The sequence below is a fragment of the Helicoverpa armigera genome, chromosome 23, assembly GCF_030705265.1.
Source record: "Helicoverpa armigera isolate CAAS_96S chromosome 23, ASM3070526v1, whole genome shotgun sequence".
In the NCBI taxonomy this organism is placed as follows: Eukaryota; Metazoa; Arthropoda; class Insecta; order Lepidoptera; family Noctuidae; genus Helicoverpa; species Helicoverpa armigera.
This window is the reverse complement of record NC_087142.1, coordinates 5,758,696-5,775,047: the sequence shown is the minus strand read 5'-3', so window position 1 is coordinate 5,775,047 and position 16,352 is coordinate 5,758,696. Positions and strand designations below refer to the sequence as shown.

Here is a 16,352-nt window from a genome sequence, read left to right as displayed (position 1 = left end):
ATTTACCTAAATTCACACAGCAGTATTGGAACGAGCGGCAAATTTTAAAAATGTTCTTTCTTTTGCCCTTGCAGCAATCATCCGTAAAAATTCTCAGTTTGTGTATTTTGTTAGCAAAAATATGTTTTTCAAGTAGGCCACTTACATAGTGAAAGAAGGTTCTTGAGGCATTATAGTCAAACTACTTAGAATATTAATTATTTTCGTAATCGTACTGGCAAGTTTCATAGGCTGACATTTATTTATTATCATCGACTGCACGAGTTTGCATGCAACTTGATATTGCACGACACGAACAAAAATATTGATTGTTTTTACATAATTGCATTTCCTTAATACCGAGCTCTAATGGCTGCGCAAGAAGATGATGATGAGGTAGGTACCTGTATCCTTTATTTAGATAATTAAGAAATGATTCCTACGACTACCTGCCTACAGGAAAATGCATAAATGTATTGCTCTATATGTTAGGCATCCCACCCCACCTTTGCTGCTAGGATGAGACCCATTTACCTGCTTACATTGAGGTAATTATTTTGTATTTCAGGATGTTGCGTTCAACGTTGAAGACGTACAAAAAATCGTAAGAGACAATATAGAGCTCTGCCTTGGAGGAAATACGTACAGCCACTCCCGATGCCCGCAATGGATCTCTATCATTACGGACAAGACCCTCGCAAGATTGAACAAACTTAACAAGCCTTTTAAATATATCTGTGAGTAAATGAACTAAGAATGTAGAAAGATACATTTTAACATTTCTGACATGGCTAATAAACTGTCTCCTTAGATGTTTGATCATGTTTGTGGGCCAAGGACTTACCGTCTAACAGTTATGTTCAAATGCTTCCCAGTAAATCCTGGATAGATCTTCTTAAAACAGCATCGACGTCGACAATTTAAGAGGAGGACATATACCTACCAGTACCTAATCGTGGATTAAAAGACGAAACTGCAGCATTTAAATTGACTGCGTAAAAGCTCTTAGCTCTTGATAGATAACCGTCGCGGCGTGGCGTGGTAAAGACATCCATATTGATAGTTCTTTGTTGTTTCCAGTGAGGATTACAATAACACAGAAGAATGGAGCTGGTCTGCACACAGCCGCTGCTTATTACTGGGACACTGCTACCGATGGTACATGCACCGTGCGTTGGGAGAACAAATACATGTATTGTATAGTCAATATTTGGGGTCTTGCTTTACAGCTTTAATTAATTTCACGCTATATGAGTGTTAGACGAATTGATTTACTATTGATAACCATCATTTATGTAATTATGAGGATTTTAATAAGTTTTATGTAGGTTAGCAAGGATGTCTGGGCATCATCTTACACGCGCTTATAAAGCCCAGCAAAAACGCGCGTCTATTACTTTAGTCTGAAAGTGCTCTTACTGTACTTAAGCTTGAATGGCTAATAAAAAGGTTCATTGAAACTTTGAATCAACAGTACTTAGTTTTGAGTAGGTAGGCATTGGATCTTGTGTGGTCTATTTTCTGAATAAGCTTTTTGTTATAATTTTGAGAACAACTCTTTTGTTTGCTCATCCCAACACATGTATCAGATATTCAAGTGTTTTTGCGTGTTCTGGCTTCCGGGTTCAAGTAGCAAAAACGCAACCCTTGTAAAACATTTTTTGTGATACACTTTTTGGAGCATGTGGCCATATGGCTACCTTCACCATTTTGTTTTTTAATATCCTGATGGGTACATCTTTTTTCGCTGTTTGTTTATGAAATCTTGGTGCGGTTATAATTTCAACAGTCTTTCTTTTTATATATTTTTCCTGGTATGTTATAATGTTATCACAAAGCGAATATTAAATAAAACAAAATATAAAGCACATTTTAGTATTTTTATTTTTGGTAAAATTTACCACAATACAAAATAATGATAGAAATAAATAAAGTAATAAAATGTATAGACAGGTCATAGAACTATGCATTGTAAAAATTGGTGCTTTTAAAGCAATTTCATTATAATTTATAATAACATTAGGCAAAATGGCATTGTGTACATTTAAAAATAAAAGCATTATTTTTAACACAAATAATATCAAGGGCAGATGCAATACACTTAATAATTAACGCAAAATTCATCACTTGGTGATTTGGTCTTTTGATTTCTAATTAAATCATTTTATGTATATGTATGTTACCGACATTGTTCAGCTTTGCAGATTGAAGCTTGAACAGCTAATTACCTGATGGTCCCAGTTAAAAGAAAATATTTATTCTTCACAATTTAAGAAATTAGAGGCTTCAAAAAGCCACCGTTTAAAAAGGAAATTAACGATGGACTCTCATTAAATAATGTCGATAATATTTTTTTCTAAATAATCAAAACATATTGATCCCGTTAAATAAGTAATGAATTTGTCTAGGTAATAGCACGTTAACGGTAACATAACTATACATGAGTGACGGTGCGATTGCCTTTGGAAATGTTGTAGACTGTGTCTCTGGGCCTCAACAATTCATCGGGCCTTCATTGATTTCATTTTGGGCCTTATTAAAAACCCTCAGTTTCTACAGTCTACATCATCTCCGGGCCGCACCGCCGCATTATACAAAACTAACAAAATGCACATGTACATAATTTTAAAGCATTCTTGAGTCTACCAAACAAGTCAACTCCATTATAAACCATTTACAATTGATAGTCCACAATTTGTATAATCGACATAACGATTCGATTACGCCTGTAAATATTATACACAAGAAACTTCGAGGGAAAAGGAAAGGAAACGCGTGTTAATCTTATTTCAAAATAAAAACTAAATCTTTAAAAATATTGTGTTAATCTTAATAATCGAAAGTGATTAAAATTACCTGTACTTTTATTATCATAACTCGATGTAGGCTATAACTTCGACTAACTCTCGTATCAAATGTAAACAAAATATAACAACCTTTTTTATAAAAAGAATGGCTTATAACCGTTATGGCTACGTTCGCATCATTTCAGTTCTAAAACCGATTGGACTAGTCTACAGATACGCCCGGGTGACCGGGTTGTATCAATTTAAAACATTGATGGGAACACAGTCAACACAGTTTACATACAACAGAATGTTATTATCATCTCTTTTTAAAATTGCCTCTGAACTTCAGGCTGTTTGTCTACTAAAGAGGCTCAATATTATTATGCAATAGAAACTACTAGATATGTCGATCAAAAAAGATAAATCCCGCTTTGGAATTCGTTTTTCTAGTAACAACTACATAACACTAATGTATTAAGATCCGATTCATACTAAATGAAATTGTGACTGCTGTCTAGCTTACATTTGACGGCTGTACAAAATATCACATATGATGTGAATTAATCATAATCTAATAAATAACACAGTTGACAAAAACAATTTTAAATAATATTCTACAAGGTAGACAAACTGCCTATAACAAAATAAAACAAAGGCTCTGGTTGACATACATGCAGTTATCATTACATTTTCGCTAAAACAAGACACCTGTATAACAAATTAGCACATATATATTTAAAATACAGTATGCACAGCTTATTTTAACACCAAAATGTTACCTTAGCTATTGTATATTTAGTTCATGATAATTATACAATGAAAATATCTGACCATGATCAGAAATACGGAACATTTATCATTATTATGTGCATCTTGTTCTAACGTATAAATTTCAAAAAGTACTAATAGTTACCTCTTAATTCGGGCCTACGATAATCTGTCCTATTGATTTATCTATGAAATACTTGGGGACACATACAAGTTATTTTAATACTGCTATTGTTAGATGCAGTAACAAATAATACATATTTAACGGTTATGCTATGGCGTGGTATCCAAAACTTGATTTGTCACTTTGTTTCTGCATCTAATTCTATAATTAAAACAATAAAATTGTGAAGCAGATTGATTAGCAATTTGACTGATTCGTGTGATGACTGTTATTGTGTGATGTATTAAATTCAGTCTATAAATGCTTATAGGAAAAAAATGCTATAAAATTATATTTGCCAATTAAAACAACACACAGGCAATCAATTAAACATTAAAAATATATATCATCTAAATTAAAACCAATTAGCTTTGCTGAAGTAATATTAAAGCTAACAAATGTGCATTTTTATATGAAACCGTGCCTCGTACTCGACAGCGTACACTCGAGGCGCCGTCCCGCCGGCCTCGCGCACAAGGCTCACTAAATAACTTATTATATACACCGTAAAATATACTCTATAAAGTACAACCTACCACTATGACTACAATAAAACGATTTGTCGTTTAACTCATTATTATGACAGATAATTCCTCTTATTTACAATTTTACTATACAATACACGATAAAATTACTAAAAAGTAACATTGTACTTGTAACTTTGCTACCCTCCTGTCGAATGTACTAATTTTATTATTATTTTATGCCTAAAGATCCCTCGATATATGTACACATACGCGCTATGTTAGTCGAGACTTAACTGATCACAAGTGAAGAGAAAATATAAGGACATAATGAGGAACAAATATACACTACACTAGCTACACACTAACCATCTCTTACCCGAGCGATCCGGGGCCAAACATTATCACATCAAAGTTAAGTGCACACACTTAAGCCGTTCGCGAGTCAACTATCCACCCTAAAAAAAACTCAACATAACTAAAATATATTTACAAAATGTATAAACCTATCTCAAAATACGATTTTTCAAATAAATCTAATTCAAAATTATTATAAAATCCAACAACTCTTAACACTGGGTAGATTCAAGAAAGAGATCATATTAAGATTCATGTAAATTGTTTCATGTGTCTGATTAGGTAGGCTCCAGCAAGTCTTAGTGACAAGAATGATACGAGGTGGGAGTAACGCGATATGTGAATTTGACTTATTGTCTTACATACATAAATATGTACACGTAGTAGATTGTGCTCGACCCAGTATTTCATCATCAAGCACTCATGTCCGCAAGCTACATTCTAAATAGGCTTACTTAGAACTCTCACGAGATCCATCGATTTATATCCGGCGGCGAACCGCTAAATTTGTCCGTCCAAATTAAATGTCACTCACGTTATTACTAATATGTTTACGTCTAAATCAGTTATGTACTTCTAGATTATGCTATTCGTTAAGTAAAACCTGTGAGGCTGGAAAATTTACTGATCAAAAATACTACAAGGCTAAGTTAATGTTTATAACTGTTTTGTTGCAGTATTTTTGTTCGGTTTTACAGCATTTTAAACCTCTTTGATCATAGATCAACACAAGCATAATTGACACAATCAAATCACTCACTCTATAGTTGTTCACAGTTAGTTAAGGTACTTGCGGCACTTCTTGGCGCCGCACGTGCACGGAATCTTGACCTCTTCGAATGGAAACTTGTAGTCATAGGTTAACTCCTCGCCTACGGTAATACGTCGCAGGGCGAAGATTAGGATGTGTTTGTGACCGTGTATGTCCACAACACGCGAGTAACAGTTAGGCTGAAACAAAAGAAAATATCGTTAGATTTTGTTTCTCTATTTCGAACTGAAGAAGAGGCGACTTGTCACCGAATCTGAGTCCCATGTAAACTATCAAACTTTTTCTCATAATAAAAAGGCTACTATTATTACTATTTAGATGGTACTAGAACAAAATAACTCACATCACAGGAATGGTTAATGAACCTAGCGGCGTTGCCCTTAAGCGTGGCATCAACCACAAGATTGTCGTCGATACGGAACATGTAGCAGCCGCCGACGCCGCGCCGACCGCTCATGGCTTCGTAGCGTTTCTCTCGCTGGTCCGCCAGAACCGCGCGGATCACCTCGCCCGCGTATTCTATTACCATGTCACCTGGAATAAAGAGTATTGAGTTAATATTTACTCTAGAAAATACAGCGGATTTGGGGCAGGGCAGTAGGGGCCAAAACTCAGGCCCCCACAAAAAACCTCTATGTTCTTGTATTAAAACAATAAATAGTGCATATTTTTACATAGGTATTTATTGATTCAGTACTGTGTTTAAAAAAAAATGATTTTACGAATAGTATGGTGCTCGAAAGTGTCCAAATCCGGCTCTGCGGATAGTCTAACAAAAGAAGATCAATATGCATCACAGTTTTAAAGACCAGTTTGGAATAATAAAAATATGAAGAGTATGTATACCTTCTTCAATATCTCGTTTGCAGAATAATCCGCGTCCATGTATGTGTGATCTGTATACGCCAACAGATGCTTTGGATGTCTCTTTCAATTGTCTGAACCTCATAGCCGGCGGTAACGTTGCCAAGCGCCTGAAATTGATAACAAATATGCTTACAGATATTTGAAAGGTGCACAGTAATTTTGATGATCAGTTTGCTGTCCCGATGTTATGATATAAATGTTACATATATGTCTTAGCAGCTCAATTCTATATTTATGTGCAACTTGTTACTAAATTAATTATGATAGAGCATTATTTACCTAGAAATGGAGCTCTCTCCCTCCTGTCCTCCAAACGGTGGGGGCTCCTCTCTGAAAGGCGAGGCCATCCAGCTGAACATGTCGTGGTTTTGCTTCCTTGCCACCGGCCCTGTTCGCGCGCTGCCCCAAGGACTCTCCTTGAAGCCCTCGCTAAGGTCCAAATCGTTATCCCAACTGCTCAGCGGACGGCCTTGACGGGTCTTGTATTTGGTGCAACGGCTTGCCTAAAGTAAAACAACATTATTAATGCAAGCCAAATTGAAAAGCATTGCAACGTTCCCAAACTGAAATGTACACTTACCCCAGGTAGTTGTTCGACCAGGTATCTGAGTGCGTTGTTATTCAGTCCCAGAATATGTGCTCCGGATAAACTGGCTGGCAGGTTGTATTGGATCGGTGGTAGTCCCGATTGCTTCCTAGCATTCTGCACAGCCTCCACAACTTTGGCCCACAAGTCGGTCAATGACGAAGACGTGTAGTTGAAACCGTCTTCCGATGTTACCTCATAAATCAGTTTAGGACCGTCATCCTTTGCCGGCTCCGGAGCAGGCTTAGGAACGGTAGGTTTATTCTCTTTAGAGACTTTGTTTTGCTTCTTTGTCACAACTGGCTCTACATCTGTTTTCCTGTCTCCCAGAGGCCTCTTCATGACTTTAGTGGAAGCATTAGGTATTTTCGTTGCAACTGGAGCTCTGTTTGTATCTTTTTCAATAAGTACTTTTGGTGGTTCTACTTCGATCATCTCAGCATCCAAGCTTGGTAGAGACATTTTAGAATTACTCTCAATAGGTTCGATAATTCTGCTAGTGTCCATACTGGACGGTGCTGTACTCGTGTTAGCCTGATGTATTTCGGCCGATAACTGCATGGCTTGAGCAGCTTCCCTTTCTTCCTTCTCCTTTTTAGCCTTTTCAAGTTCCATCATACGCTTCGACTCTTCTATCGCCTTTTCTAAATCGCTATCAATGGTGTCATCCTTGATATTTAAATCTGGCATATCGTGGCTTACGGGCCTCTGTTTCGGCACTGTTGCAGTTTTGGTGGTCTTGGTAGACGACTTGCTTTGTCCGTCTCTATGAAGCGGCAGTACTCTGTTCATAGGCCGCATTGACATTGGATTGACCACGTTTGTTGGGATGCCCGACTGTTGAGTGGGCGGAGCTTTGGGCAAAGATATGCTAGAACTGTTCTGCGTTGGTAAATTGATGGTGTTATTTGCCACAGGTATGCACATCAGATTATTTGCGTTATTCTGATTCTGAAGCAAATTAGAGTTCGTCTGTAGAGGGAAGTTTATATCGGCCGCAGTTTTGGAAGCGATCTTGGGGTCCACGAGGTTATTCTGCACCGTGATGTTAACGGTATTATTGCTGGAGTTTACGTTGATATTCATTGGAGCACTATTTGGTATAGCTTGGAATGGTACATTGATCATAGTACCACTGTTGTCGGTCGTTGGTTGGAAAGCCAAGGGATCAGTCGTGATACCCGGCACGTTGCTATTATTATTATTGGTGACCACGCGTATATTATGCTGCTGTGGAACATGCTGATTAATATTGTTTTCTAAGTTTGCATTATTCATTCGGCTCCTTTCAGGTAAATTTATGACTCTGTTGTTCTGGGAGTTCATTTGCATATATCCAATTTGATTGTTGACTGATATAGTGTGGTTTTGCTTTTCGTTGCTAACCATGTTAACTTTAGAACAATCTTGCTTGTTATTTGCCATAGGTATGTTGTTGGTAGGCGGAGGACCCATAAGATTTTTACCTCGTAAAGTCTCTTGTGAAAACTTAGGTGGATCCGGCACTGGTAAAGTATTTCTGTTCATTTGATTTTCCATGTTTGTGATACTCTGACTTTCTGATGTATTGTTGCTGCTCATGCTGCAGCTGTTTATATTAATTTGTGCGGTGTTGGACACCTGGCTGCTGATCATTTGGTTTTGATTATTTCCAGCGTGTGTCTGCGAATTGTTCAACATCATATGATTAGGTGTTCCCGACATCAGGTTATTGTGGTCGGTAGAGTTGGAGCAACTCATCAACATATCGTGTCCCGTCATATTGTTCTGAGAGCCGGGTCCATACATGTTGCTAGTATTTACATTATTCATCATCATATTATTGGACATACTCGAGTTATTTACGTTCATTCCATGCAGCATGTTGTTAGTGCTCATATTCATATTATTTTGATTGGTGTTCATATTCATGTTCGAGCATATCTCCATAGAGTTCTGGTTGTTGGTAAACTGTGTGCTGTTGTTGGAACAGCTACCACTGCAGGAACTTTGAATGTCGTTCTTTATATCCGGAATGTTAGGCATATGCATCATTGAGCTATTCATGGACTGATGATTAGTGTTCACGATCTGCATGGTGCTGTTCAGATTGCTGTGCATGTTCATGTTGTTCATAGCATTCATCTGATGCTGCATCATAGAAGAATGTTCCATCGAGCTCCTGTTGTTCTGTATTTGATTCATAGCATTGATATTTTGTAGGGTAATAGAGTTGCCGTCGTAACTATTCGCGTGAATATTTGGCATAGAGCCAGAGTTATCCATCTGGTTGCCTAAATTAATATTGGGGGCACTTCCCGACATATGATGCATATGTATGCTGTTATCCATTTGCTGTCTGTTATGCATTTGATTGGGTACATGCTGGTGCATATTCATTATATTGTTGTCGACGTGGGTACGATTATTTTGGATCTGCATAACATTCGACATTTGATGTTGGTGATGGAGGCCAACGTTCTCCATTTGTCTATTCTGTTGCATCGACATTTGCTGGTTTACATGCATATTATTGTCCATTTGCCCTCGAGTGTTATTGCTAGCGTGATGATTCATCTGCTGCATGTTATGCATTTGAGTGTTATGCATATTATCTATAGATCGATTCGAGTGCATTGTGTGACTCATGTTGCCCATACTGTGAGGCTGCATATTGTCAATCATCATCCTGTTATTCTGCATGTTCATGTTTGTCATTGGTTGCTGCATATGCATATGATTAAGATCGCCCAAATCGGACCTGTTTATATTGTGGTTGTTGCCTCCCAAATTATGCATATTCATGGACTGATTCATAATATTGGTATTGTCAGGAGTACTGCGGTTAGAAAGCATGTTGCTTTGATTATGATTTTGTTGTCCACTCATCAGATTATCGTGGAAATTCCTGTTAGGTGTTTGTTGATTTAATTGTTGCAACTGGTTGTTTTCAACTTGACGGTTGTGTTGAATTTGTCCATTCATGATATGGATCTGGTTAGGAGCAGGAATCTGATTGTTATCATGTGACATCATCTGTATATTATTGTGAGACATATTGGATGTGTTCATAGTAGTGGACATGTCATGTTGCTGGTTTTGTTGCAAACTGTTGTCACTAGAAACAGATATATTCATTCTGCTGTTTGTACTTTCTTGACAAGACATATTCATGTTCTGCAGTGAATTATTCCCTGAACTTAGTATTTGTACTTGTCCATGGGAATTGCTGCTGGGAATCGAGCACATTTGATTTTGGTTGTTAGACACAGATATTGTATTCTGGTTGTTCTGCAACTGCGGCCGCATAACATTGTGGGGTATGATGCTGATCGCTGGCGAGTTGCTCATGTTTCCACTCATCTGACAATTGCTCAGTTTATGAGTGTTCATTTGACTGGACAAACTGTCGTTACTATTATGTTTGTTGTCCGTCCCCATGTTCTGGAAACTCTTGTCATTGTTAGCGTGCTGTTGCGAATGAGAAGCCATTATTTCTTGGGAGAAATTCAGATGGCCGCCTTCAGTTTTAGATAGAGCATTGATTTTGCTCAGTTTCAAGGATGTGTCTGCATCGAAATTGCTGTTCATGACCGATGACGGAGGGTATATGTTGCCAGCAGTTATCTGAATAACATTGTTTGATGTTGTATGTGATGTGGAATGGTGGCTCACGTTTAAGCTTTGTTCGAATTGATGAGAATGCATGTTCATGCCAGACATTGAGTTGTTAGGCATCTGTATCAAACAGTTCTGATTCACCTTATCATGATCGTTGTTTAGATGAGATCTTCCCGCCATGACGTTGCTCTGAATATTCATTGAAGTCGTGTTTACAGTACTTGGTTTCACTGTCATATTTTGATGCTCCATTTTGTTTTCCATACTGGTGTTTATGGTTTGATTAATTTGCCTCCAAGGCGTTGGTGATTTTATGCTCTGTGTTACACTTATTGTGGGCATATTTGCAGAGTTCGAGTTATCATGCAAGTTGCCACTTATTTCGATGACATGGGAGTTTTCGATCTTGTAATTTCCCTTTGCAGGGGGTGCAATAGAGCTCGAGACTATCGGCTGAGTTAGTGGAATAGACTGCAAGGGGAACGATGTGGCCGGTATAGATTGTGAGATTGCCATTACAGGCTGTCCAATTGATGACACAAGTGTCACATTTGGAGACATCGACACAATGCTGGGTTTAGGCATATTTCCTCTTTGAATATTCTGTGGTGAGCTAGAAATAGTCATGCCATGTATCTGAGAAGTGATTGGATTAATGCTTTGTCTGCCCGTAATAATAGTACCGGCGCCCGATTGTGAGCCAACTGTCATTGGAGATGGGCTCATTTGAATAACTTTAGGTGTTTGTCGGTTGCTATTATTTGACTTGTCAGGGAGCGGTTGCAATGTTAGATTCGGAACAGTAGCCTTCACGTTCTTCATCGATTGTGGTGACGACTGTACAGTTTGCGCAGTGACTACATTAGGCGTCGACGATACAGCAACACTGTCACCCACATTATTGACTACAACATATCCTGTGGGTACCTCTACTATAGGCTCTATCTTACTCGCTTGGAACACCTGAGTGGTCGTAGCCGAGAAACTACTGTTCTGAGCGAGTACTCCTTGCATTGCCGTAGAGACGAACTGTTGTGAAGACATTACTGTATTTTGCACTATTGTCTCCAAGCCATAATAAACTGGCTGAGTTGTTGTTAAGTACATGCAGCCAGATGGATCAGTCACCATTTCTAATGTAGGTGTTGAACCTAGTAGCACTTGATCGTTGCAGAATTGTGGCAATAGAGTCCCTTGTGGTAGTATTGTGGTGCCTCCAGGACCTGAAGATATGAGGGTATTGCCTTGAGTCTGCAGTGTATTCGGGATTATAGTTGTTTGGCCATTGCCAATACCACTTTGAGGTACAACAGTCGCTCCTGCTGTTTGTAATGTATTTCCATTTGTCAATCCTTGTATAGTTCCTTGTGGTATTATTGTAGTACCATTTTGTGTATGTATTGCTTGCGGTAGAATTGTGGGTCCGTTGGGACCTTGGGATATAATGCCTTGGGTTTGGATTGCACCTTGGGGTAAGATGGTAGCTCCTTGTTGGAGCGCTTGTGGCAGTATTCCCATGTTTCCTTGAGGCAACAATACAGGTATTCCGCCGCTAGGTACAGCTACCAATCCTCCAGATTCTGTCTGTTGGATTTGGAATGTTTGAGGCACCAAACCGCTCTGGGAGATAAATTGAGTAGGGCCGGTTTTAAAGTCACCTTGAGGTGCAATAGTCGCGATATACTGCATATTTTGATTCTGCTGTTGCGATAACGCCTCCACGTAAGCAGACATTATGTTTTGGTTCGAAACTGGCTGAACTATGATAGATGGTTGACCAGTTTGGTTATTGGTTTGCAGCAATACAGTTGGTGACTGGTTAATAGTTGTATATGTCTTCTCCATTTTGGTTTGTCTTTTGATGGTAGTAGGCTTAGGAATTGGGCGTCCTCTTCCTCGGTTCGTAGCCTGGAATATTGGCTTAGGTTGGACCTGCGTAGGCTGTTTCTTAGGAGACTTTTGCGTATTCCCGGGTAAGATCAGCTGTTGTTTATTTTGGGAATTTGGCGATGACAATCTCTGTGCCGTCATTGCCGGAACAACAATAGTGGGGTTCCCTTGAATCTGTGGTCGAATCATTGGTTGAATGTTCTGAATAATAGATGTATTAGGCATTCCTTGTATTGAATTCACTGGCAATGCAATTGAAGATGCGCTAGCCATATTAGGGAAATTGGTGACGTGGTTCTTGCCTTGAATCATTTGGCCTTGGATCATATTGCCTTGTTGATTCTGAGGTATAGTCAGGACTTGGTTGGAGTTTGATGATATGACTTGAATACCCCCTGGTCCCGATAGCAACTGGGTCATATCATTACCCTGGATCTGTTGTATGTTAGTGTTTCCATTTCCTGGTTTCACGCAAATATTGTAAGGCAAGATATTAGGTTGCGTTATAATTTGTGGTGTCATTATCTTCTGACCCCCTGCGGAACTAGTCTTAGGAGGGAGCAGCATCTGTGGTGTTACCACTATTTGTGGTGATGACATCATCTGTTGATTAGCTGAAACTTGCACATTCGTAGTTTTACTTTGGTCAAAAATCACAGTTCCTGATTTCATTTGCTCTGTGATCGTCATAGTCATTTCATTTGAAGGTCCTGGCGACGGCGTTTCAACAATGGTCCCATTTATTGTGATTTGTCTAGTATTGATAGAAGTTCTTCTTGCTGCAATGCCTTCTGCTTTCACGGTATTTTCAGTGCCGCTAACAACTCCAGCGTGTATTATCATTGGCTGCGCAAACGCACCTTGGAAAGCATTTTGTAGAGTCGTCAATGTTCTGTTCTCTGGCGATTTAGGATTCTCACTCTCACTTTCGCTCGTAGATATAATGTCACACGACGGCACATGTCTATCATAAGACTCTTTATTTCTGTATGTGCATTGGCATCTATCACATCTTACAGGTTGGTCCATATGATTAGAATTGCCGGAGCCATCATCTAATGGTCTCATTACTAACTCCGGTTGGCCACTTAGTGAGTTTCCAGCAAATGTTACAGTATAGCTTTCAGTTCCACTGGCTCTATACATGAACTGATTGGTTTGTCCTCTCTGCATGTTATCATTGCCATGGTGGTTGTCTTCAGCACCATCTAATTGTTGTATTGGTGTGAAATCATTGTCGTTATCTCGAGGGCTACCCGGTCGGGAGCTGCACGTGCTCTCAGAACCAGACCAGTCAGCTGCCCCATCTAACTGGGAAATGGGACTGCACTGGATTTTCGTATAAAAATCTATCACATCAGTGTAATATCCTTCGTTTTTATCAGCTTTAGTGTTGTTTGAATCGTCCTTTTGTTTAGGCGAGCCTGTCCGGTAAGTGATGCCTGATGAGTGAGCAGCCTCGTCACAAATAGCACCACTAGTACAAGTCTCCACTTTAACCTTCTTATCTGTATTGTTATCAGTTTCCTTTATTGAATCCATAGGACTTTCTGTCAGTGGTATCCTCTGAACAGGACTCAATTTCCCAGTCACTGTCGATGTCTTACCCATCTTACATCTTTTGATTGTAGATGAAAGGAGGCTTGTGTCAAACTTATTGTTCCAACTACTAGATCTTTGTTGTCCACGACCTGTCGTCAGGGTTTTAAGATTATGGCTCTGTAGAAGCATTTCAGATTTGCTCCTTTTCAGCTCCTTGCTCCCTGTCTCAAATCTCGAGTTTAGGAGTTCATCTATAAAGTCTGTAGAACGGAAATCAGACTTGTCGTTACTCTTATCGTCTGACTGACCCATTGCGCAATAGAATTCATTTTTGAGGTCTTGGAATATGTCTTGCATAGATATGCCATCCAGAAGATCATGATTCAAGTCCTCGAATATAGCATCTTTTACTTCAGGTGGTAATAGATCTGCTGTGTTCTGTGGTTCCTCTTCATCTTGCTGCTCTTGTTTACAAACATTGTCAAGTAAATACTCTACCACTTGTTTCACAGCCAAATCTTCAAGTGTGACTGTATTTCCGAACTTAATAGGTGATTTGTCATTCTTCAGCATTAAAACAGACTTGCCAGTACCTGTCTCAATACTTTCGTGCCAGGCTCCAATCTCAGCCATAACTCTCTCCACAACATGTACATCTAATGTATGATCTACTGTTATATTCACACCAAAGTCAAATCCTGGTAGTGGTTCAGCAAGTATTAATTTAGTCTTGATGGTATATCTAACTATTTTGGTAGGTTTCTTGCAAGACCAGAATAGCCGGGTACATGAAAAGTCTACTGGCATTAAAAACTCTTCATAATCTGAAACTGAGGGCACAATTTTTCCAAGACTGTGTACAGTTAGTGAGCCCAGTATAAACTGCACTTTCGTAATTTCACTGTATCTCTTCTTCTTCTTGTCAAGTTCGACATAGACTGGCCTTGTTAGCTCAAAGTCGGCGTCTTTTTGTAAACTCTTTTTGGGTACGTCTTTGCCGTGCGTTGGACAGAATACTCTCTTGTCGTCCATGAAGGCACAACTCGCCTTCCTAGCGCAGGTATAATGATACGTCTCACTACAGTTTTTGGCGCAGCAGCCGACGCTGGCGCCTTTAACTTCGCAAGCGGCACATTTGATCATCTTCCCTCTGGATATTGCAGAGTGAACATTTTGTAGGGACCCATCGATTTCTTCGAACACCTCAGCTGACCACAGTGCACAGTTGGAATGGATCCAATCATTCTGTCCACAATAGAGCAGGCGCCCTTCCAATGAAGGTAAACCATCTCCTACAACTTTACACAGCACACACAATCTAGAGTCCACAACTGGATAGAACTCTAATAAATCTTCTTCTAATTTCTCACTATCAACTTCCAACTTAGGTACTATTTGGTCCATTGGGCGTTCGATAGATTGCACGGCTGCTTTAATTTTGCTGTCGGCTATAGCAAGGTCTTTCATAGACTCTGTGTCTTCCTGCTCTCCTTCCACTTCCAAGTTCGGTTGGAGACAATTGTTTTCACAATCAAACCATGGGAATGTCTCTGAGAATAAGTCCTTGTATATTGAGGTGAGATCATCACTGGTTGTTCTCTGGATGACCTCTTTCATATCGTGATTGAAGTCTTTTAGTGAGACATATCCATCAGTGTTGACTCTTTTCTTGATGTCTAGGAGTGACGGTGAGATTATTCTATCGCCGTCATCACCAGTATTATCCATATCAGACTGTCGCAATACGACGGGGCTTAGGTCCTGTTCGCTCCTCGCCTGAGGGAAACATTTCATAGGCTCGTCATCATCGGATATCGCCTCATATTTGTCATCGTGCACAGTCGTCGGCAACATTGTCGTTGCTTTCTCTGATTTCGCTTGTGGAGTATAGTTTTCGTGCACTTCAACACATGAGGCCTCAAATTCTGGTTTGGTGCCGTAAAGGCCCGTGGAGAAGCATATTTCTTTATTCTGCATTAATGGTTCTTGCAGGTTAACCACTTTATGTGATGTGTGTGGCATTTCTTCCTTCTCCATGTCAACGTCCTGTAGCAAAGATGAGCACTGCCATACTTGTGGAGTTTGAGACTCATCGAGTTTGTTCTGAGGGAAATTGTTATTTCGTCGACCTCTCGCCGTGTTCCTGTACACTTTAGTCTCCGATGTCTTCATAGACACATCGACGACATCGAAGTGTAGTTTCCTGATAGCTTGTGGTGACATAAGTCGGTACGGTTTGTTCGGTACCGGCGTGTTCTTATGTGGCGTCAGTTTTAGTAACGCACAAGCTTTCTTATTCTTGGCAAGTAACTTCAGTAGATGAAGTAGTCGTCCTTTTAGGTGTTCAGTGAGCATCTTTCTCCATGGTGGATCATTTGGCATGCATTTGCAGCAAATGTACTCGATTGAGGGTGGTAATGCGGACAACAGTTGATATCCTTCGCCAGTGAGGCCTTCGCAACTAGCGTGCACCCACCTACCGCACCAACCGCACTCCATCATCTGTAAGATAAAATTGAGAATTGAAATATAAGAAGAATATTTTTATATATTTAATGACGAAGAAGTACACAAT

General features: G+C 39.4%; 2 protein-coding genes across 4 annotated transcripts in view; one reads left to right on the top strand and one right to left on the bottom strand.

Annotated features, from left to right (window-relative positions):
• Positions 1-188: 188 nt before the first annotated feature.
• On the top strand, positions 189-1,843 carry LOC110377268 (dynein light chain Tctex-type 1). The gene is made up of 3 exons (XM_021336090.3): positions 189-375; positions 548-716; positions 1,060-1,843. Exons 1-3 carry the CDS (start codon positions 349-351, stop codon positions 1,212-1,214), a joined length of 351 nt encoding a protein of 116 aa, XP_021191765.1. The 5' UTR covers positions 189-348; the 3' UTR covers positions 1,215-1,843.
• LOC110377249 (histone-lysine N-methyltransferase trithorax) overlaps positions 1,841-16,352 on the bottom strand; it is a 30,366-nt gene continuing 15,854 nt past the window's right edge. For all 3 annotated transcript variants that reach the window (XM_021336053.3, XM_021336052.3, XM_049837724.2), the window contains exons 9-13: positions 6,740-16,279; positions 6,439-6,662; positions 6,139-6,266; positions 5,636-5,826; positions 1,841-5,471 (exon numbers count right to left, since the gene is read on the bottom strand). In XM_021336053.3, coding sequence (XP_021191728.3) covers positions 5,298-5,471; positions 5,636-5,826; positions 6,139-6,266; positions 6,439-6,662; positions 6,740-16,279 — 10,257 coding nt within the window. In that variant the 3' untranslated portion in view covers positions 1,841-5,297. The remainder of the gene's footprint in view (positions 5,472-5,635; positions 5,827-6,138; positions 6,267-6,438; positions 6,663-6,739; positions 16,280-16,352) is intronic.